This window comes from Mustelus asterias, chromosome 3 (genome assembly GCF_964213995.1).
Source record: "Mustelus asterias chromosome 3, sMusAst1.hap1.1, whole genome shotgun sequence".
NCBI classification, from domain to species: domain Eukaryota; kingdom Metazoa; phylum Chordata; class Chondrichthyes; order Carcharhiniformes; family Triakidae; genus Mustelus; species Mustelus asterias.
This window is the reverse complement of record NC_135803.1, coordinates 140,921,625-140,945,532: the sequence shown is the minus strand read 5'-3', so window position 1 is coordinate 140,945,532 and position 23,908 is coordinate 140,921,625. Positions and strand designations below refer to the sequence as shown.

Genomic DNA, 23,908 nt, shown 5'->3' with positions numbered 1-23,908 from the left:
GTTTTCTCCTTCATTGGATGACAGGACTTTGGTATGTGATGGATAATATTCAGAAAATGGAGAAGACCCTATCAAAGGTAGGTAATTCAACTTTTCAGTCAGAAAATTAGATTTTCAAAGTAGACTACGTAGAGATGTGAGCAAACACATTTTATTACCATGCAAATACTTGGTAAAATGTGCATATGTTCATTTATTACTCGTGTTGTCATATCACCACATACTAATAATGTCCATTCCTTCAAGTAGTTTTAGGTCTCCTCATCCATTAGTTTGTAGTGCATGCTTCATTATGCAGACCAAGATTCCCTCTAAGTTTTCACAAATTTACATATTTATGAATTGTGAAACAAGTCACAAATTGAAAAGGATTATCTTCCTTTATTGGTGCATGCTAATATTTCTGATCCAGCATTATTTTTATAATGCGAGAAAGGTTTCTTACAAAATTTGCACACCTAATTTAGAGGGAGCATTGATGCAGACTGTATTGCATGTTATTGACATCCTTGATGCATGTTTGAAATTTGTTGTTATCCTTTAAGGCATGATAGGTGGCTACCCACAGGGCATGCCACCATTACAAGGCCCAGTTGATGGCATGGCCAGCTTGGGCAGCATGCAGCCACTTCACCCTGGGGTGCCTCCACTACCCCACCTTCCCCCAGGCATTCAACCATTGGGTAAGAACATCATTGCTAAATCATTATCTTATTTATAATGTCTCATCCTGCTTTTAAAAATCATTGATACTAATTATGTACATTACCACAAGAGATGACTACAGAATAATTATGATTATGCCTTTCACTGAAATTTTTATTTTGGAAATTGGGGAAAAAATATTAACTACCTTGGGGCCTGTCTTTACCAAATAATGTGTACTAATTTCTTAGTATATTTTTGATTTTCAAAGTACTGATGCATTTTTTGACCAAATTGTCATTTTCTGCTGTTCTGCTGAAATAATATAATAAATTTTAAACTTCCCAATTATTTAATTAGTTTAAGAAAGCAATTGATGACCAATCATCATTTGCACTCCAGGTACATTGAGGTGTCCAGCCCTGCAACTTTAAGGAGCCAAGAAAGAGATATACCAAAGGATGGGAGCCAGTGATAATTTGCTGGGTTCAAGACATAAAGGCAGAAGTTGAGGGAATTTTTTTTATTCATTCACAGGATATAGCCATTGCTGGCTTGGACAGTATTTATTGCCCATCCCTAATTATCCTTGAGAAGACAGTGGTGAGATACCTTCTTGAACTGCTACAGTCCCTGTGTGTAGGTACACTGACGGTGCTGTTAGGGAGGGAGTTCCAGGATTTTGACCCAGCAACAGTGAAAGCACAGTGATATATTTCCTAGTCAGGATGGTGAGTGACTTGGCAGGGAACTTCCAGGTGGTGGTGTTCCTATGCGTCTGCTGCCTTTACCCTTCTAGATGGTAATGGTTGTGGAATTAGAAGGTGCTGCCTAAGGAGCCTTGGTGAGTTCCTGCAGTGAATCTTGTAGATAGATGGTGCACACAGCTGCCACTGTTGGTCGGTGATGGAGGGATGAATGTTTATGGAAATTAGGCAGGCGGTTTGTTCCTGAATGGTGTTGAGCTTCTTGCGCATTGTTGGCGCTGTGCTCATCCAGGCAAGTGGAGAGTATTCCATCACATTCCTGACTGGTATCTCGTAAATGGTGAATAAGCTTTCGGGAGTCAGGAGGTGAGTTACTCGCCGCAGGATTCCTAGCCTTCTCTCATCTTATGATCTTGTCTCATAGCCGCAGTCTTTATGTGGTTAGTCCAGCTCAGTTTCTGTTGATAGTGGGGGATTCAGTGATGATAATGCCATTGAATGTCAAGGGGCAATGGTTAGATTTTCTCTTGTTGGAGATGATCATTGCCCAGTACTTAAACATATTTGGCTGTTGCACAGGCCTAATGATACTGATACTACCTGACAACATCTTGCTGCTTACCCACTTGTGCAGTCAGTTATAAGATTTTTCCAGCTGTCAGAATTAATATTCTGTAGAGTTAGGTTAGGGAGCTACCCTCCCTGCTTCCTGTTGGCACGTTCCAGCTAGCTGTACAGTATCTTTTTTAACATCCTAGAATTTCCCATAAAGATTGTATGTCCTACATAGCATAGCTTGAACTCAATCAAGGTCTTGTCATGCTTAGAGATGTCACAGTTGATTATTTTGCTCTACCACTTAATGTGCACAATCGGGCTAAGCAATTAGTGATAGAAGTTACCAGGCTGCCAAATAAGACAGCAGTAGCACAATCAGGGCACTCTTCAATATTTTCAGCATTATTTAGTCAGCTGGCCCCACTATCATTCCACGTACACTTTGTCAGTCTTTTGCTTTCCAATATAAGAAAGAACACTCGATTTCCTATCAGTGCATCATGTGGCGGACAACCACAGTAGCTGCTGTCTTAGTTGATGCTGACATTGGAAAGCACAATAGTGGTTAATTTCTGCAAAAAAACTTTAAACATGGCACAAAAAATGCAACTTTACTTTAAAACTTTGAAGTGAATATTAAATGAAACTCAAAGTTTTGCATTTAATTGTTACACTCAGTCTGAATTGTGTTATTTTATTTTGGAAATTATTTAAGGTGCTACTCATTTTGCATCCAAAGCGCACAAAATAGCTTCACGTTAGAGTTTATAGGCTGAGGCTACATATTAAATCTGACATAACCAGTGCTTTTTGTACTTTCCCACTTTGGAAAGTGTATGAAATCTGTATTTTCTCACTGGTTTTTGAAGAGAGTTACACAGTATCTGAGGGAGAGCGGGTAACCTACACCAAGGTTTTCACAAATGTTGCTTTAGACTAGCTGCCAGGGACTTGGGAATAACTTTGTCCCTGTGGAGAATCACAAGGCCACTCAGCATCTCCCAGCAAGGATAGGATTCAAAACTTAACAATGGAAGGGGTGTGGAACCTAACACTTGGCACTACTCAACAAATGTCACCACTGATTAATTGTTTTCCTAATTAAAATTCAACTAAATTGAGAGACTATTTCATATGATAGAAGAATCAAGGGTCACAGTCTCGGGACAAGAGGTCGACAATTTAGGACTGAGGCAGAGAGAAATGTTTTCATTCAGAGTAGTGAATCTTTTGGACTTCTCCACTTTAGAATGCTATGCTGCTAAATTGTTGAATATATTCAAGACTGAGATTGACAGATTTTTAAACAGCCAAGGGATGTGGGAATAAGGTGGGAAAGTGGAGTTGAAGTAGAAGATCAGCTGTGAATTTGTTGTAGGAGCAGGCTTAATGGTTAAATGGCCCCACCTGCTCTCATTCCTTCTGTAGAAAGGAGTTATTGTCAAATACAGGCTAAATTTTCAAAAGGTTAGCCGAGATCAAAAAGCAGATATAAAATGTTTTTTAGCACAGTTACTTTATCAAAATACAGCAAGTGTAGTGAATGTTTGGTTAGGTATGAATTAAATTTCATTTAAATGTTTATAATTCCCTGAAATGTATTCCGTTGAAACTGCAGGTGTTATAGGTCAGAGTGTGACTACCATGGTGGGAGGATCACCGACTGTTACCACTACAGGAACTCCGTATGGACAGCAGGTAAAACAAGATATTTGATTGGGTACTTTCCCAATTTAGATTTATTTATGTGGGATATAATGGCCTTGTAATATATGAGTAAATCAATCCCGTTTATTAAAAAAATACACCACACTTAAACCATTAAAAACTCAGATCTGTAATTTTAATATAGTATATCTCAATGTCTTAATATTTACAACAATGACTGTTTTAGATTGGTATTCATCCTAATCTTGGACCTCAGGGTCAGCAGGCTCCACCTCCGTATCCTACACAGCAAGTTACAGCTCAACAGACGATCCAGCAACAGCCATCAACACCAATGTTTGTAGCTCCTCCACCAAAGACTCAGCGGTTACTACACTCAGAAGCTTACCTGAGATATATTGAGGGGCTCAGTGCCGACTCTAATACTGTCAGCAAGTGGGACCAGTCCCTTTCAGGTAAAATACAATGCAAGTAATTAATAAGTGCATAACGGACATCATTAATTAGTGCAGCTTTTACAAACAAAACATGAGCTATGTTGCTTGAGATGTTCCAGCAGCTGACATGAAATGATAAATATGTGTTGCTTAGCAATTTATAAGATTTTTTTTAAAGTTTCATTATTTCCACAGTTCTAATTGGGCAAAACTACGGTGTTGTGAAGTTGAGTTTGTGAAGTTGGAGTTGGAATTTGATGTTGGTAAAGATGTAAAAAATTGTAAAAATGCTGGAGGGAAAAAAATTGCGGTGTCCCTTTAGAAGCTGGTATTTTGTTTCACTGCTTGGAGGTTTAAAATGCAAAGTACATACAGAGTCCAAGCTGAAACATTTAGAACAAAGAAAAGTACAGCACAGGAACAGGTCCTTCGGCCCTCCAAGCCTGCACCGATCATGCCCGCCGAAACTAAAACCATACGCACTTACGGAACCTGTATCCTTCCATTCCCATCCTATTCATGTATTCGTCTAGTTGCCCCTTAAATGCCACCATCATACCTGCTCCCACCACCTCCCCAGGCAGCGCATTCCAGACATTCACCACCCTCTGTGTAAAAAAAACTTGCCTCGCACATCTCCTCTAAACTTTTCCCCACACACCTAAAACCTATATGCGCTAGTACTTGACTTTTCTACCCTAAGAAAGAGCATCTGAATATCCACTCTGTCCATGCCACTCATAATCTTGTAGACCTCTATCAGGTCACCCCTCAACCTCCATCATTCCAGTGAGAACAAACTGAGTTTATCCAACCTCTCCTCATAGCTAGTACCCTCTTGACCAGGCAACCTCTTCTGTACCCTCTCCAAAGCATCCACATCCTTCTGGTAGTGTGGCGACCAGAATTGTATACAATATTCTAAATGAGGCCTAACTAAGGTTCTGTGCAGTTGCAGCATAACCTGCGAATTTTTATACTCAATGCCCTGACCGATGAAGGCAAGCATGCCGTATGCCTTCTTGACTACCTTATCCACCTGCGTTGCCACTTTCAGTGATCGGTGGACATGTACGCCCTGATCTCTCTGCCTGTCAATACTCCTAAGGGTTCTACCATTTACTATATAATTCCTACATGCATTAATTAGACCTTCCACAATGCATTATGTCTCATTTGTCCGGATTAAACTCCATCTGCCATTTCTCCGCCCAAGTCTCCAAACAGTCTGTATCTTGCTGTATCCTCTGATAATCCTCTTCACTATCCGCAACTCCGCCAATTTTAGTGTCGTCTGCGAACTTACTAATCAGACCAGCTACATTTTTCTCCAAATCATTTATATATACTACGAACAACAAAGGTTCCAGAACTGATCCCTGTGGAACACTGCTAGTCACAGCCTTCCATTCAGAAAAGCACCTCTCTACTGCTACCCTCTGTCTTCTTTGGCCAAGCCAGTTCTATATCCATCTTGCCAGCTCTCCTCTGATCCTGTGTGACTTCATCTTTCATACCAGTCTACCATGAGATACTTTCCATGTATACAACATCCACTGCCTTTTCCCCCATCTATCATCTTCGTTACTTCCTCAAAAAACTCGATCAAGTTAGTGAGGCACGACTTCCCCTTCACACAACCATGCTGTCTATCACCAATAAGTCCATTTGTTTCCAAATGTGAGTAAATCCTGTCCCTAAGAATCTTTTTCAATAATTTCCCTATCAGTGATGTAAAGCTCACTGGCCTATAATTTCCTGGATTATCTCTGCTGCCCTTCTTAACCAATGGAATAACATTGGCTATCCTCCAGTCCTCTGGAACTTCACCTGTAGCCAATGAGGATACAGAGATTTTTGTCACGACCCCAGCAATTTCCACCCTTGCCTCCCTCAGTATTCTGGGATAGATCCCAACAGGCCCTGAGGACCTATCTACTTTAATACTTTTTAAGATGCCTAATACCACCTCCTTTTTGATATCAACATGACCCAGAATATCTTCGCACTCTACACTAGGCTCCTCATCCATCAAGTCCCTCTCTTTGGTGAATACTGAGGCAAAGTATTCATTTAGTATCTCGCCCATTTCCTCTGGTTCCACTATCCTTGAGTGGACCAACCCTTTCCTTGGCTACCCTCCTGCTCTTTACGTACGTATAAAATGCCTTAAGATTTTTCTTAATCTTGTTTGCCAAGGACTTTTCATAACCCCTTTTAGCCCTCCTAACTCCTTCCTTAAGTTCCTTCCTACGTTCTTTATTTTCTTCAAAGTCTGTATCAAAAAGTCAAGCAGTAGTCTTGACAAGACAACCTTTTTTTTATTTAGCCCAATCAATTTAAAGGAGGCACTCAGCTACCCTGAACCTATCAAATTTGAATTTGATGGTGTTGACAACATCAAACCAATCGTATTGTAGGAAAATTGATAGGTCATCACAGGTATAAAAGTGAGTGCAGGGGATAAAACAAGGAGAGCAGCTGAAGAACTGCCATCTTTCAAATCGCGAGAGGGAGAGAGCAGCTCTCAACTCTGCCAGCTTCAGATATCTCTTAAGAGAATGCACCACCTAACTGACAAAAGATACCAAATCAGTAAGAACTTACAGACAGAGGAGTCACGGGTGAGGTGCCTGAAGATTGGAGAGTGGCAAATGTTATGCCTTTGTTTAAAAAGGGCTGCAAGGAAAAGCCTGGGAACTATAGGCAAGTGAGCATCACATCTGTGGTGGGTAAATTGTTGGACGGTATTTTGAGAGACAGGATCTACAGGCATTTAGAGACGCAAGGACTGATTAGGGACAGTCAGCACGGCTTTGTGAGTGGAAAATCATGTCTCACAAATTAATTGAGTTTTTTGAAGGGGTAACCAAGAAGGTAGATGAAGGCAGTGCAGTTGATGTTGTCTACGTGGACTTTAGCAAGGCCTTTGACAAGGTACTACATGGTAGGTTGTTGCATAAGGTTAAATCTCACAGGATCCAGGGTGAGGTATCTAAATGGATACAAAATTGGCTTCTTGACAGAAGCCAGAGGGTGGTTGTAGAGAGTTGTTTTTCAAACTGACGGCCTGTGACCAGCGGTGTGCCTCACGGACCAGTGCTGGGTCCACTGTTATTTGTCATTTATATTAATGATTTGGATGAGAATATAGGCGGCATGGTTAGTAAGTTTGCAGATGACACTAAGATTGGTGGCATAGTGGACAGTGAAGAAAGTTATCTCCAATTGCAACGGGATCTTGATCAATTGGGCCAGTGGGCTGACGAATTGTAACAATGGCAAATGGATTTCAGTGTAGGCAAATGTGAGGTCACCCACCTAAAGAGGATAGAACAGATTATTTTCTAAATGATGAAAAGTTAGAACGAGTGGAAGTTCAAAGTGACTTGGTCTAGATACACAGATCATTAAAATCTCATGAACAGGTAAAGTAAGCAATTAAAACAGCTAATGGAATACTTTATACCTTGTATGTTGAGGAATAGAATACAAGAGGCAGAGTCATGCTTCTGCCAAACAAAGCTCTAGTTATACCACACCTAGAGTACTGCAAGCAGTTCCAGGCACCACACCTTAGAAAGGATATATTGGTCTTGGAGGAAATGAAGCACAGATTTACCAGAATGATATCTGCTCTTGTGTTCAATCACATTGAGACATTACACAAACTAGGGTTGCATTCCCTGGAAATTAGAAGGTTAAGGGCTAATTTGATCAAAGTTTTCAAGGTATTAAGTATATAGAGGGTATTCGGAAAGAAACTATTCCCACTGGTTAGGGAGTCTTAGACCAAAGGGCCTGGTCTAAAAATAGAGCTAGACCATTCAGAAGTGAAATTAGGAAACAGTTCTACAGGCATGGTGGTAGAGATGTGGAATTCTCTTTCACAAATTGATGCCAGATGACTGAGGTTTAGAGATTTTTGTCAGCGAAAGATATTAAGCAATTTGAGGAAAAGTGGGTATACAGGGTTAGGTCACCGATCAGTCATGACCTCAACTGAATGCTGAATCTCACTTTCGGGGCTAAATGCCCAATCCTGCTCCTATAAAGTAAGTAAAGTCGGTATAGTCCCAGATGACCATAGGCTCCCTTTGAGAAGGAGAGCTGACTGGTGGTGATTTAATCTGAGGATTACCACACCTCAGGCAAGTTTGAGAAGGCAGACCTTCATGAATAACCTCAGCCGTTATGGGAATTGAATTCGCGCAGCTGGCGTCCCTCTGCATCATGAACCAACCGTCCGGCAAACTGAGCTAACCGACACCACACCCCCATGCTCCTATGCTGGTGTGGAACAAAACTGAAATGGTATTGTCCACTCATGCTTTTTAAAGATTTTCCTTAATTCATTCCTTGAAATGTAAAAGTAATTCAGCAAGGCAGCATTCATTCCAATAGCAGATCAGTGTATTGAGCACATGCATCCCCCTTCCCCTAGCTTCCCAGTTGTTAAAAATGATTTTCATGTTGCTAAAATGAATCCCTGAGAATCTGGGAGGAAAAGTAGCTTCACAAAACTTGCCCCAAAATGTCTTCCTCCTTCTTAAAGTAAAAATTCTGGCAAGCCCAACATTGGCTGACAACATTTGAGTTGACGTTCAATAACTAAAAGAAATCCCTACTCCACTGCATTTTATAAATTGGAATTTTTAAATGTGTTATTGTTCCTGGCTGAAGATTTTTAATATATTTCAGAAGTTAGTAATTATCAATTCCAGCATGGCTTTGTGGGACCATGAAATAAAAACAGAAAATACTGGAAATACTCAGCAGGGCAGGCAGCAGCTGTGGAGAGAAATAAGAGTTAATGGATGGAATTCTCCAGCCCTTCCGGCCAGCGGGGTCTTCCATTCCCACGGAGGTCAACCTGCACACTGGGTTCCCTGATGGCAACATGAGCAAGGAATGTAAATTTCTGTTGACTTCGGCAGAAGATCCCACCAGCAGCCGGTGAAGCACCGTCTCCACTGCTGGTAAACACGCCGTTGGGGGGCGTGCTGGGGAATTCTGTCTCAATGTTTCGGGTTGATTCTAGCCCTTCCATTAGAAGTGTAGATTTCAATCTTTCCTCAGTTTTGTTGAAGGATCATTGTTTCTCCCTGCCGATGCTGCTTGAGCTGCTGAGTATTTCCAGAATTTTCTGTTTTAATTTCCAATTTTATATGAAGGAGCCATGCTGTGACCTGGTTTTTCAACCTTGATCCTCACCTGCCCAAAGTGGTAGTGAAATTAACAAGTACAAATATCACATTGCCTTATGTTCCTTTGCAGCAAGAAGGCAAGATGTCCACCTTACAAAAGAGCAAGAGAGTCGGTTGCCCTCTCACTGGTTAAAAAGTAAAGGTGCTCATACAACCATGGTTGATGCACTGTGGCGACTACGTGACATCATGCTCCGGGACACACTAAATATTCGGCATGCATACAGTCTGGAATAATGCCTGAATTCCTGTTCCATTACCACCATTTGTTATGATGCAAGAGTTATGTGAAAAGTGTGGCTGTGTGTTTTAGAAACTATGGAGAAATGGTAGTACAATTTATTTGACTGCATTTCTTGTATGGTCAAATTGTATTTGTTTTTATAAAGACTTTTTAAAATAAGCTGTCACTGGACATTTCAATTTACTATTGTTAGACTCTGCTATGGTCTTACGGGAAACGCTATTATATTTTTGCACTGATTCTATCCCCTGTATAGAATTCAGTTTAATTTTTTCACTGGTACTTGGGAGGATAAGTATGCTTGCTCGGTACATTTGTGTTATAATGAGTCTAATTTGAACATTTTTCATTAATAAAAAAGGAAAGTACGTCCAAGCAGCACGAGTGTTTAGGTCTCATTTTTCTAATTGTGAAGTGATTTTATTACATCTTATAATTTTATCCACTTGGAATTGATATAGCTTGATCTCAATCAGATGTTTTCCATTCCTTTGTTCGCTGTTAAACAATATCGCTTGTCTATAGGCAATTTATGAACACGCAGTTACTTAATTGATACCAGTTAATCTAGATCACACATGTATAATTGTCTTTGAAAAATGTAGCCAAGATCATGTAAACATATGAATGAATTGAATCCTGTGGTCCAAGCCTTCTATAATTCCCACCAAAATGAGCCTCAGAAACACAATTAGCATACAATTAAGCCGAAGGATTGCTCTCTAAAGGCACACATCACAACAAAATGTATATTGGAAAAATTACTCTAACTGTAACACTCCATTGTACTGTTGAAGTGCAAGATGGATGCTTCATACACAACTTAAATATGACTGTAAATAACATAAATGCAGCAGATTCCTCTCCAAATATGCAATATGTTTTTGCAGTCTATCTGAAACGGTTTGTCAATCAACAAATTTTAATTGTTTTCACTGTGAAAAGATACCTAAAAAAAAGATCACACTTTTTTTTCTCATTGAAATTTAATATGTCTTGACTTTTTTTAATATTCATTCTTATGGACATCGCTGGCTAGGCCAGCATTTATTGCCCATCCCTAATTGCCTTTAAGAAGGTTTTAGTGAGCTGCCTTCTTGAACTGAAGGGAGTTCCAGGATTTTGACCCAGCAACAGTGAAGGAACGGCAATATATTTCCATTTAAGGGTGTTGAGCGACTGAGGGGAACTTCCAGGTGGTGGTGGTGTTCCCATATGACTACTGTCCCTGTCCTTCTAGATGGTAATGATTGTGGCTTTGGAAGGTGCTGACTAAGGAGTCTTGATGAATTCCTCCAGTGTATCTTGTAGATGGTACACACTGCTACCACTGTGCATCTGTGGTGGAGGGAGTGAATGTTTGTGGATAGTATGCCAATCAAACAGGCTTTTTCCTGAATGGTATTGAGCTTCTTGAGTGTTGTTGGAGCTGCACTAATCCAGGCAAGTGAAGAGTATTCCATCACAGTCCTGAGTTGACTCTTGTAGATGGTGGATAGGCTTTGGAGATTCAAGAGGTGAGTCATTTGCCACAGGACTCCTGGCTTCTGAGCTGCTCTTGTAGCCACAATATTTATATGGCTAGTCCAGTTCAGTTTCTGATCAATGGTAACCTCCCAAAATGTTAACAGTGGGGGATTCAGCAATGGTAATACCACTGAATATTATTTGTTAAATTATGAGAACACGATTACTTATGAAACTTTGAGCAGAAAAAGTTTTGAACCCATTAAAATCTGGCTCTGTGAGAATGAAATGTATGCTTCCATTATGTTAAAGTACTACATTGTTGTATTATTGTTGGTCCAGATTTACCACTAATCTGCATTCAGAGGACCCAGCCTGGAGTATATAGATGTGGATTAATTCCTGAACCTTGGCTCCCTGCCTATGAGTTGGATTTTATGCTCCCTCACCGGTGGGTTGGGTTTGTGGGTGGCGGGGGGCACTTAAAATCCAGCAGTGGCTTTCCTGCCACTTACCCACCTGTCACCGATCTGTCTGAAATTTTACTTAAGGGCCTAATGCCACTGGCATTTTACCCCCTGCAGGAGAAAGACCTATGCTTCTGGAATGCCCAGCAAAACACCACACCCCTATCACTAAATGTGATCCCTCCGCACACCCTGAAAGAGGTTCTCTCCAGCACAAATCACATTTAGTCCATTTCGCATGATACTCTGGCCTTAGTGCCATATGCGCTGAGGAACACGGGTCCAGACAATCGCCCCCATAATACTTATACAAAAAGCACCCAACATTAGAGATAAACACAGAACCTCCAAAAGTTTTTCCAATTGTTTTCTAACGTAAAGAAAATTGTCAATTCATAACCCCATCTCTCTTTCTTCTTCAGCAATCTCAGTATGAAACCTGCGGTTAACTACCAACATAAATAGGGAAATGGACACTTATGGTTTGTTTGCCTCTGCTTTAATGCTGTTGTAATTCAGGTCAGAAACTCCAAAGTGTTTTATGAAGTCTGCCTGGATCATGAATTTTGCAATTTGAATTTGGCTAGGGTGAGCATGAGATGTTTCACTTCAGGTATGATTCAACTGACCCACTCGGGAGCTTTTTATCAAAGTTTATTGAAGAATACAGTTAACATATGGAAAAAAAATTAGCAATAACTTTTACCAATTATAAACAAGAGAAAAAACTCATGATATTGTATAACCTTTGACAAATATATGTAATGTTCCAATCAAACAAACTTCCCCATAAACAAAACGCTTGCCACAGACTTAACACAGTAACGACAAATGCTTAAGCGAAGCCAGAACTTAGTCCTTTGGTTGAATGCTGCAGTTCTCTTGAAGTCAAAACAACTTCCCCCTGGGGGTAAACACCAGGGAGAGAAAGACAGATAGGTACTAGCTAGCAAAACACCAACAGCAGAATTTTCAATCAGGAAGGCTAGCCAGCAGAATTTCCAATACCAGAGAGAGAAAGAAATACTGCTTTTCAGTCTGATGTCCACACCCCTTCTAAACTAAAACTACAGCCAGCAGCCAAACTGAAAATGAAACCTTGAATTCACTATGAAGAAAAAAACTGTCCTAAACACATGACCTGCTGACCAGTCTTCCGCCTAACAATGCAGGATCATAAAACAAATCCCAGAAAGCACCTGAGGCCCAGAGTAAAAATAAACAAAACTGCATTTAAGCCATTGAAGAAACAGTAAAATGGCTTTTAACAGTTGGTGCCACAATGAAACCAAAAGCTCTGCTTACAAACTTCAGAGAACATGATTTTTTAAAATTCTTAAACCTACACTAACATCACAATGCCCTAAATTAATCCCAGAAACTGCACTCAAAGTCAACAAAAAAAAATAAGAGAGAAGAAATTCCTCCTAATCTCAGTCTTAAATTGGTGCACCTTTATTCTGAGACTATGCCTGGTCCTAGATTCCCCCATGAGAGGAAACATCCGCTTAGCATTTACCCTGTCAATCCGCTTAAGAATCCGATATGTCCCCACACTTGCACCATTTGATGCAGAATATCTTTGCCTTCCTGGTGCATTGCTTTCCCAGAACTGCAGGGGAAGTGGAAGTTGGAGGCGGGAAGTGGTGAGGAACATACGAGGAATTCTATATCAAGCCAGTGAGTAGACCCATTTGTCACATGATTAATGGTTCTTGACTGTACATCAGCCCCCTCCCCCCAATATTTAAATAATGAATCAATGAAAATGTTTAAAGATTAAATAAAATGTTTATTGCCTCTGGTTGGTTGTCCACAACAGAGTCCTAAAGATTAATCTTTAATGCCCGGAGACTCCAGGATGTTGGCAACTCTATGTTGTTAGGTCAAAGGGAAGGGATTTGATTTATTGTCACATGTATTAGTATACAGTGAAAAGTATTGTTTATTGCGTGCTATACAAAGCATACTGTTCATAGAGAAGGATGCTAGTTTTGAGATGATTCTTTATGAATAAAGTTCACAATACAGTGCAAGTGTAACAGAAAGTTATCTTTTCAGAGGTGTAAAGGACCGTAATTTTGTTTTATTGATTCTGAATGAGTGGTTTGTGCTCATGATTGAATGATTGTCTAGGGGAATTTCACAGTAACTTCATTGCAGTGTTAATGTAAGCCTTACTTGTGACTAATAAATAAACTTATGAAGGCCCCAGCCTCGATTTAAAAGCAGTATGGAGGATATGAAAATGGTCTGTCTGAACTGAGCCGCTACGCTTTGTGACAACCTTGCGGCGGGGGCGCAGTGCTCAGTATCGCGGCTGGCTTGAGCTCCCTTTCCCTAGTCCCGTCTACCGAACGCAGTGGTCACCGTCTCTTAGTGACAGCTAGACAGCTGCTCCTTTCCCGGGGATGTGGGGCTGCTGAAAGGTTAACATTGCAAAGTGGGGGAGAGGAAGGACACGGGCTGAGTTTAGGTGCATTCAAGCTGCGGCTTCCCCCGCCGATCCCCCGCCGTTCATCTTTGGTTGAGAAATCTGCTGGCGACTCGGCAGCCACAGAGCTGAAAGCAGGCCGGCAATGCCGCTCAGCCCCCGGCTCAAACGCTTGTTGAATTTAGTTCCTGGGAAAGGACGGTTCGGGGTCTACCGCTTCTTGCCTTGTTTCTTTGTCCTGGGCGGCGTGCTGGAGTGGATCATGATAAACGTCCGCATTGGCCACGAAACGTTTTGTAAGTAAAACCGAGTGACTTCCGCGTTTCCCACCGTGACTGCGGGAGAAACCCTGAATTGCTAACGTGCTCATACTACTGAATGTTGGAAATTTCCAATTGGAAAGATCTTGGGAATCTGTCTGTGGGCGATTCTTGCCCTTTGGCGCTTTTTTTCAGGGTTTCTGGTCGTTTGCATCACAAACATCACCTACTTTTGATACGCCCAAGAAAAATATTTAAGATATTGGAGTAGGCCATTCGACCTCTGGAGCCTGTTCTTCCATTCAGTAAGATCAAAGCTGGGCCTTATTTGGAAATGTTCAATGACTCAATCTCGAAAGCTCTTCATGGTCCCCTGAGAGAAGAAATTCTTCCGCATTGTGCCTTAAATGGGTGACCTCTTATTCTGAAACTATATCCCTTAGTCTTAGATTCCCCCATGAGCGGAAACATCCTCTCAGTATTTTTGTCAAACTACCTCAATATGTTATGTTTCAATAAGATCACCTCATTCTTTCAAAACTCAAATGAGTATAGGCCCAACCTGCACCTTTCTGCATAAAACAATCCATCCACCTAGTGACCTTCTCTGAACTGCCTCCAATGCAAGCATATCCCATCTTAAATAAAACCAAAACTGTATGGCGTATTCTAGATGATATCTCACCAATTCCCTGTACAGTTGTGGCAAGGCTTTCCTACTTTTATACTCCATTCCCCCTTGCAATGAAGTCCTACATGCAACTTTCTTCCTAATTACTTGCTGTACCTACCTGAGTACTAACTTTGTGTTACTTGTACAAGGATACCCAGATTCCTCTGTATCGCAGCTTATGTAGTCTCCACTGAAATCATATTTTGCTTTTCTATTCTTGTCAAGGCAGATAATCTCACATTTTCCACATTATATTCCAGCTGCCAAATTTTTGACCAATCAATTAACCTATCCATATCCCTTTGCAGACTCCCGTTCACAATTTGCTTTCCCACCTATCTTAGCATTGTAAGTAAATTTAACTACATGCACTCATTAATGTAGATTATAAATAGTTGAGGCCCCAGCACTGATCCCTGTGTCCTTATCCTGATTCTGTTTTTTGTTCCGATCTTCTATCCATGCAAATATATTAGCTCCAACACTATGGACTCTTGTGTAGTAACCCTTCTATTTGGTGCCATGTCAAATGCCTTTTGGAAATCAAATACAGTACATCTACCAGTTCCCCTTTTCCATCTAGGTTGTTTCATCCTCAAAGAATGCTAATAAATTTGTCAAGTGCAATTTTGCTTTCATAAAATCACTGATTGTATTCTGATTTTTCTAAACATTATTATCTTGAGACCATTAACTTTTAAAAAGAAATTCGAACTCCCAATTATTAACTGAAATAATTACACCACAAGATTTTATGTTTTATACAAAAACTTCAAGCAAAATTTTAAAGCAAGTACCAACACTGTAATTTTTATTTTATTTATTCTTTATTTAGCCAGATGAGTCAATTGAAAACCAAATCTCTTTTACAATAACATTTTACAAATATTTGTAAAATTATTATTTAAACCTGAAAACCTTTACAAGCCACTTCCCATTCAGTTTTTAATTCTGCCCAAGACTGCCTCTATACTTTCCAGGATTTTAGGGGTTTCTTCACTTCTGTTAAGACCAAACTAAAGTGTGCCACAGCTCTTGGGAATTCACTTTGATCCACATCCGTGTTCCTGCTATTCTCCAAGCTGAGATTTCTTGGGATCCTTCCATCAACATTCAGTTGGATGACCGTCCAATTATCTTTAAGCTCCTTACATTTGTGGACACCCCAGCTCAAACATTACTATTTTCTTGCTTGGTGACTTTAAAAACAGAAAACACCTTTTATTTCTAATAGCTCTTAGCTACGTCCAAGCACCCATTGCTGGCAACTTTCTCTTGCTGCCTGTTTATGTGAAAAACACGGTGATAAACCCAATACAAAAGACCATTTTCCTGCAATCTATTCCAATGAGGCACAATAGAATGTTCCAAAGAGAGATTGCAACTAATTAATTTCAACTGCCAAATGTGTCAGTTGATCTGAAAAGTAGATGGATACTTTAAGACTGCTTGTTTTCCAGTTTTTCAACCTTTACCTAATCTGGGAAATTACATGAATAATTTATATCTCCAATGAAGAGAGGGCAATTATCCTCAAGCTTACTGCTATAAGGTCCTCAGCTAAATGGCCCACAGCTAATTTAAGGCTCTTGACCTTCTAACAGGACCTTGTAATTACACATGGAAGGTCTCTTTTTATCTGCAAAGCAACTTCTGAATTCTAGAGTGCCAATTACCTTACATTTGCAGATTTCATTTCCCCAAAACTATTGATATTCCTGCAACATTTGAACCATGACGTTACACTTTTTCACAAGAATATCCTGATACCAGTTCCTTAATGATGGATTTCAGCATTTCCCAATGACAGATGTTTGGCTAACTGGCCCATAGTGTCCTGCTTTTTGTCACCCTCTGAAGAGGGGTTAACATTTTTGGTTTTCCAATCCAAAGGGATCTTAGGAATACAGAATTTTGGAAGATTACAATCAATTGTCCACTATCTCTGCAACAGCTTTTTAAAGATCCAAGGATGCAGGGGACTTAGTCTCATTAATTTACCTAATACTTTCCCACTGCTGATGGTGATTGCGTTAAGTTACTCCCTCCCTTTTCCCCATTGATTTTCTACTATTATTGGAGTGCTGTCCTCTGCTATGAAGGCATACAAAATATTTCTTCAAGATCTCTGCCATTTCCTTGGTCCCAATTATTAATTCCCCAGTCCTATAATCCAAGGGATTAATATTTACTTTAGCTACTCTCTTCCTTTCTATATACTAGTAAAAATTCTTAGTACTCTCATTATCTCATAGATGGGAAACAAGGAGATCAATTCTTGCTACTCTCATTATCTATTTTTCTCTTTTTTTAGTTCTCCTTTACTGGTTTCTAAAATTTTCCCCATTTTCTGGCCTACCATTAAACTTCACAACATTATGCTTTTTCTTTCATTGCAGTGTTAATGTAAGCCTACTTGTGACACTAAAAATAAACTTGAACTTTCAATTTGGTAACATTTTTAACTTCTTTAATTAGCCATGAATGGATCATCCTTCTCATAGAATCTTGCCAGGTGGAATATATCTTTGTTGAGTGATATGAAAAATCTATCTAAAATATCTACCGATTCTTATGTGCCATCTTACCTTTTAATCTCTTTTCCAGTTCACTTTAGTGTCTGTGTCTTCTTGCCAATGTAATTAGCTTTTATTTAAGTTTAAGACACTAGTTTCAGACCCAAGTTTTTTATCTTCAAACTTAATGTGAATTTCTATGTAATATTCACTCCCTAAATGATCCATCACTATGAGATCATTAATTAATCCTTTCTCATGAAACATTTTTTAAAAACTCGTTTATGGGATGTGGGTGTCATTAGCTAGACCAGCATTTATTACCCAGCCCTAGTTGCTCTTGAGAAGGTAGTGGTGACCTGCCTTCTTGAACTGCTGCAGGCCCTGAGGTGCTGGTGCTCCCAGGTACCTGCAGCTCTTGTCCTTCTGAATGGTAATGGGTTTGGAAGGTGCTGCCTAAGGGACCTTGGTGAGTTACTGCAGTGCATCTTGTACATGACACACACACAGCTGCCACTGTTCATTGATGGTGGAGGGATTGAATGTTTGTGGAAGGGGTAGCAATCCAGCAGCTGCTTTGTCCTGGATAGTGTCAAAATTCTTGTGTTGTTAGAGCAGCACACATCCAGGCAAGTGGTGAGCATTCATTTACACTCCTGTTTTGTGCCATATGGCACAACTGTGGACAGACGTTGGGAATATGGAGGTGAGTTACTTGCGGCAGGATTCCTAGCCTTTGACGTGCTAGCCCAGTTCAGTTTCTGGACAATGGTAACCTCCAGGATGCTGATAGTGGGGATTCAGCAATAGTAATGCCATTGAATGTCATGGGGCGATGGTTAGATCCTCTCCTATTGAAGATGGTCATTGCCTGACACTTACTTGCCACTTGTTAGCCCAAGCATGGATATTGTCAGGGCCTTGCTGCATTTGGACATGGTCTGCTTCAGTATCTGAGGAGTTGCAAATGATACTGAACATTGTGCCGTCATCAGCAACCATCCCCACTTCTGATCTTATGATGGGAGGAATTTCATTAATGAGCTGAAGATGGATGGGTCTGGAACTAGGAACCTTGAAGAATTACTGCAGTGATGTCTTGGAGCTGAGTAGATTGACTTCCAATCACCACAACCATCATTCTTTGTGCCAGGGTTTTCTCCCTGATTCCCATGGACTCCAGTTTTGCTAGGTCTCCTTGATGCCATTCTCGATCAAATGCTGCTTTGATGTCACCTCACCTCTGGCATTCAGCTTTTTTGTCCATGTTTAACCAAGGCTGTAATGAGGTGAGGAGCTGAGTGATCCTGGCGAAATCCAAACTCCGCATCCATGAACAGGTTATTGCTGAGTAAGTGCTGTTGATGACCCCTTCCATCACTTTACTGATGATCAAGAGTAGACTGATGGGGTGATAATTGGCTGGGTTGGATTTGTCCTGTTCCTTGAGTACAGGACATAACTAGGCAAACTTTCCACATGGCTGATTTAGATGCCGGTGTTGTAGCTGTACTGGAACAGCTTGGCTCGGGGTGTGGCAAGTTCTGGAGCTCAAGTCTTCAGTACTATTGCTGGTATATTGTCAGGATCCATAGCCTTTGCAGCATCCAGTGCCTTCATCTGTTTCTTGATATCACATGGATTGAATTGAATTAGCTGAAGACTGACATCTGTGATGCTGGGGACCTCCAGAGGAGGCTGAGATGGGTCATCCAGCACCATACACAGCAGGATGTGCAGGACTGCAGACCTTAGAGCTGATCTGTTGGTTGTGGAATCACTTAGCTCTGTCTATTACTTGCTGCTTATGCTGTTTGGCATGCAAGTAGTCCTGTTTTATAGTTGCACCAGGTTGACACCTCATTTTTAGGTATGGCTGCTGTTGCTCCTGGCATGCCCTCTGCACTCTTTATTGATCCCTGGCTTGGTAGTAATGGTAGAATAGGGGATATGCCGGGCCATGAGGGTACAGATTGTGGTTGAGTACAATTCTGCTGATGGCCCACAGCAGCTCATGGATGCCCAGTTTTGAGATGCTAGATTTGTTGGAAGTCTATCCCATTTAGCACGGTGGTAGTGCCACACAATACTAGATCTAAACTATTGCTAGATCTAAAATATCCTGTTCACTGTTCTAAAGAACTTCCCAAATATATTCTGTGAACTCGTCCTCAAGGTAATCTTTTCCAATTTAACAATAGACTCTTGCGGCACAGGACTACCATTTGACACATCATGCTCCTGATGATTCCTTGAAAGAGTTGTCTAATTTAGTCCCATACCCCATCTTCTTCTCCATAACCCTGCAAATTAGACCTCTTCAAGTACATGTTAAATAGCTTTTGAAATTTTCTATGGAATATGATTCACCCATCCTTTCAGGTAGTTTGTTCCAGATCTTAACAATCCTGTATGTGAAGAAATGTCTCCTTGTTTCCCATCTAGTTCTTCTGCCAATTATTAGAACTTGTAACCTCTGGTTACTGACCCACATGCACGTGCATAAAAATCAAATCATCAATCAAAAGGCATGTTATACTCAAGAGACCAGTGACCATGCTTACCATGTTAGTCTTAGTTACTCGTATGTCTTGTTTGTCTAGTTGGGCCTCAAGTCTGCATTTATCATTATTAACACATGGCTACCATCCTTTCATAGTAGGAGGAGTTCATTAAGTGTAAAAGACACCACACCTAATTAGTCAAGCCTCCATGTAAAATATGTTAAACCAGTACCATAGCCAGACATATCTGCAATTTTCAGCTTTGAAATCAAACTTTGACCTGATCTCTATTAATATTGGAATTGCAATTCACACCAACATAGGAACACAGGAATAGGAGCAGTCCATTTAGACCCTCAAGCCTGTTCCACTATTCAGTGAGATCCTGGCTAATCTGCAAGCTGACTCTCTACCCACCTCTGTCCCATTATTCCTGAAAAGATCTATTAATTTCAGATTTAAATTCAGTTTGCGATATTTCACTTGCCACTTGTGAAAGAGAGTTCCAAACTGCTGCCTCTAGTATGTAAGAAGTGTTTTCTAATTGCACTCCTGAAAAGTCTGACTTTAACTTTTGGACTATACCCCCAGTCCTGGACAGCCCAATTTGTGGAAATAGTTCCCTATTCTACCCCCATATCTTGAAAAAATCAATCAAATCACCTTCTAAATTTCAAGGATTACAACTTTAATTTGTGTAATCGCTCCTCATAATTTAATCCTTAGATCTCAAGTATCATTCTGACGATACTGTGCTCCTAGGCCAGTATTTCTTTGCTAAGTTGGTCGTCATAACTGCTTTCAGTATTCCAAATCCTGTTTTTTATAGTCGAAGAATGACTCCTATCTCCTTGTTTTGTAGTTCTCTAGATATAATCAACAGATTCCATTAGCTTCTTGATTAATTTCTGTATCTGTTCATGTTGCTTTGATTATCTATGTACCTGGACCCCCCAAAGTATTTTTGGACCACCACTGCTTCTAGCTTTTCATTGTTTAGAAAGTATCCTGTTCTATCCTTTGTATGTCCAAAGTGGATGGCCTCACATTTGCTATTTGCCACAGTTTTACCCATTCATTTAATCTCTGTTTATATCTATGTAATTTTATACTTCCAACTACACTGCTAGCAATGTCTCCTATCCTTGCGCCATCATGAAATTGTGACATTTCCTATCCCACCATCTAGGTTGTTAATAACTACACTGAATACTTTGGTCCAAACGGATTCTTGCAGGACAGATTTGTTATTTCTGCCTGTTATTCCTACTGTCTCTCTCCTGCCACTCTGGCAATTTCCTAACCAGATCGATAATTTGCTTTCAATTCCAGAAACTTCAATTTTATTGAGCTAACAGTCTCTTATGAGGGATTTACTCATTGTCTTCTGGAAGTCCATATGAATAACATCCATAAGCATTTCCCTATCCATTACTTAAGTCACCTCTCTATATTCAATTAGATTTCTCAGTCATGACTTACCCTTTAAATCCACGCTGGATCTCCCTGATCAACTGAAAATGTTTAAGGTATTCAGTCACCCCAAACTTAACTCTTGACCTGCGATTTCCTGACAACGGTGGATAAGCTATATCCCTGGTTTCCCTTTTGTCACATGTCTGGTCAATCTGATTGGCCACAAGCTGTTTGAGGTGGAGGAAGTCCTGCCTTCTGCCAATCCATGTTCATTAGAACATGAAATGGCATTGGAGCTACAACTTGGCTTGTTCCACTCTTCCTGTAGCCCAACAAACCTTTGCTTTCCAGGTGTTTAGCCAATTCCCTTTTGAAAGCCATTATTGAATCTATCTCTACTACACTCTCAGGGAGTGCATTCCAGATCCACTTGCTGCATAAAAAAATTTCCTCAGATTGTCATTGATGTTTTGCTAATCACCTCTATTTCTCGACCTTTCTGCCGACAGGAACAATTTCTCTCTATCTACTTTGTCCAGATCCCTCATGATTTTAATCATCTCTATCAAATCTCCCTTCGGCCTTCTCTTCTCTAGGGAGAATAGATCCAGGTTCTCCATTATATCTGTATAAATGAAGTCCCTCATTCCTGGAACCATTCTTGTACCTCTTTTCTGTACCGTCTCTAAAGCCTTCACATCCTTCCTAAATTTTGGGGCCCAGAATTGGACAAAGTATTCCAGTTGATGCTCATCATAATTTCCTTGTTTTTGTACTCTATGTCTCTATTTATTAAGGCCCTGGATTCTTTGTGTTCTTTAACCATTTTCCCAACCTGTCCTATCACCTTCACTGGTTTGTGCACATATAGACCTATGTTTCTCAGTTTCTGCACGCTTTTTAGAATTGTATCTCTTTTATATTGCATCTCCTTGTTCTATCTACCAAAATATATAATTTCAGACTTTTCCACATTATATTCCATCTGCTACGCATCTGCCCATTTTAGTAACCTGTCTGTGTCCTCTTGAAGTCCATCACTAACCTCCTCATAGCTCACTATACTTCCAAGTTTTATGTCATCTTCAAATTTTGAAATTCTCCACTGCACACCCAAGATCATCAAGATGTATTAAGACAAACACTGGTCTAGAACCAACCCCTGTGCAATCCCATTGTGTATCTTCCTCCGGACTAAAACATTACCATTCACCACAATTCTCAGGTCCCTGTCAGTCAGCCAACTTTGTATCCATACTCCCACTGGCTCTTTATTCCATGGGCTTCAGTTTTGTTGGCAAGTGTATTGTGTGGCATTATATCAATGCCTATTTGAAATGCCATGTACACCATACCAACCGTATTATCCTCAATATTTAAAAAATCAAGGTGGTTAAATGCAATTGCTTTCAACATATCTTTGCTGGCTTTCTTAAATGAATCCACACGCATCCAAGCACCTGTTCATTTTGTCTCAGATTATCATTTCTAACAGCTTTCCCACCGCCGAGGTTAAACTGACTGGTCTGTAGCCCTGTTAGGTTTATCCTTGCATTCTTTTTGAACAAGGGTGTAATTTTGCAATTCTTTTAAAATCCTGGAGATTTGTCTCCCTTTGGTGCCATTATTTTGTTCGTCACTGATGTTTTTCTTACATATATTTGCTTTCGCATCACTGCCATAACTGTTGAATCATGAATTTATTTTATGGAGTTGTTTTCAAGGCAAGCAAAGGCACAAGCCCTCACAACTCAACTCATCTAACATCATGTGTTAGGATGGATTGAAAGTTCCTGTCTGGCTGAAATTGTACTATATGAAATGAATATGGCCTGTGGCGTGTATTAATTTTTAAATGCCTCAAGTTTACTTTCTCTAGATTCATTGATGATGTTGTCTTTCTAGATGATGTGTACCGAAGAAAACGTTCTGAACGACAGTACCAGAAGACATTAGAAGAAATACAAACATCTGAAAATGAGCTGCCTTCCAAATAAGTCATTTGTACATAATTAGCTAATTGATTTCTGAATAATGAATCCATTAAACTATTTTCTATTTAAAAGCAATAACTTCCTGAGATTTATATTTTATTACATTATGAACACACCGTGTTTTAAAAGAAATGTAGCATTTCATTGCCTTTTTGTTTGAAATATATTAAATTGAGTCAATTAAAATAAAGATCTTTTGTTTTATATTGCACTTCGCCCCAACCCCAGGATATTCTTAAGCAATTATCAATTTGTGTTTGAAACATAGTTACTCATAATATTACATTGCATCATACAAATAGAAGATCTTGCACCGAGCAATCAAGATCAGCAACAAATGAATTTGTATTTGGTGATGTTGGAGGAGAAATGTGGGTCAGGAGACTGGGAGCACTCCCTATTCCTTGTCTAATTTCAAGGCTCCTTTTTGTTCCCCCATAGAGGTGTTCAGTTGAATATCTCATCCAAAAGATGACACCTTCAGCATCTCCCAGTGCTTTACCACACTATCAGGTTAGATCATGTGTTCATTACCTGGAGTGGGACTTGAACCCTCAAATTTCTGACTCTGAGGAATGCTACCAACTGAGCAGAACCAAAAGGTGCAGAACAAGGGAGCAGAAATATAAGGTGGCCACTAACAAATGAAATAAATAATGAGGAATTTCTTCACAGAGTGGTGAGAATGTGAAATGTTTTCCACAGGAAAGA

At 40.1% G+C, this 23,908-nt stretch overlaps 2 protein-coding genes across 13 annotated transcripts in view; both read left to right on the top strand.

Annotated features, from left to right (window-relative positions):
- Positions 1–9,841, top strand: part of pbrm1 (polybromo 1) — a 67,498-nt gene extending 57,657 nt beyond the window's left edge. For 6 of the 12 annotated variants that reach the window (XM_078209788.1, XM_078209787.1, XM_078209785.1 and 3 more), the window contains 4 exons: positions 546–683; positions 3,529–3,608; positions 3,805–4,033; positions 9,293–9,841. In XM_078209788.1, the coding sequence (XP_078065914.1) occupies positions 546–683; positions 3,529–3,608; positions 3,805–4,033; positions 9,293–9,459 (614 nt within the window). In that variant the 3' untranslated portion in view covers positions 9,460–9,841. The remainder of the gene's footprint in view (positions 1–545; positions 684–3,528; positions 3,609–3,804; positions 4,034–9,292) is intronic. The other 6 variants (XM_078209786.1, XM_078209783.1, XM_078209793.1 and 3 more) reach the window with 3 other exon arrangements.
- Positions 9,842–13,829: 3,988 nt separating this feature from the next.
- On the top strand, positions 13,830–23,311 carry uqcc5 (ubiquinol-cytochrome c reductase complex assembly factor 5). Its single transcript, XM_078209780.1, has 2 exons — positions 13,830–14,130; positions 23,109–23,311. Exons 1-2 carry the CDS (start codon positions 13,980–13,982, stop codon positions 23,198–23,200), a joined length of 243 nt encoding a protein of 80 aa, XP_078065906.1. The 5' UTR covers positions 13,830–13,979; the 3' UTR covers positions 23,201–23,311.
- The last annotated feature ends 597 nt before the right edge of the window (positions 23,312–23,908 follow it).

Bases quoted from the DNA above. Each gene is read 5' to 3' on its own strand.
- uqcc5 (XM_078209780.1), top strand. From the start codon at position 13,980: ATGCCGCTCAGCCCCCGGCTCAAACGCTTGTTGAATTTAGTTCCTGGG. The intron at 14,131-23,108 runs GTAAGTAAAACC...TTGTCTTTCTAG, and splicing joins CATTGGCCACGAAACGTTTT to ATGATGTGTACCGAAGAAAA.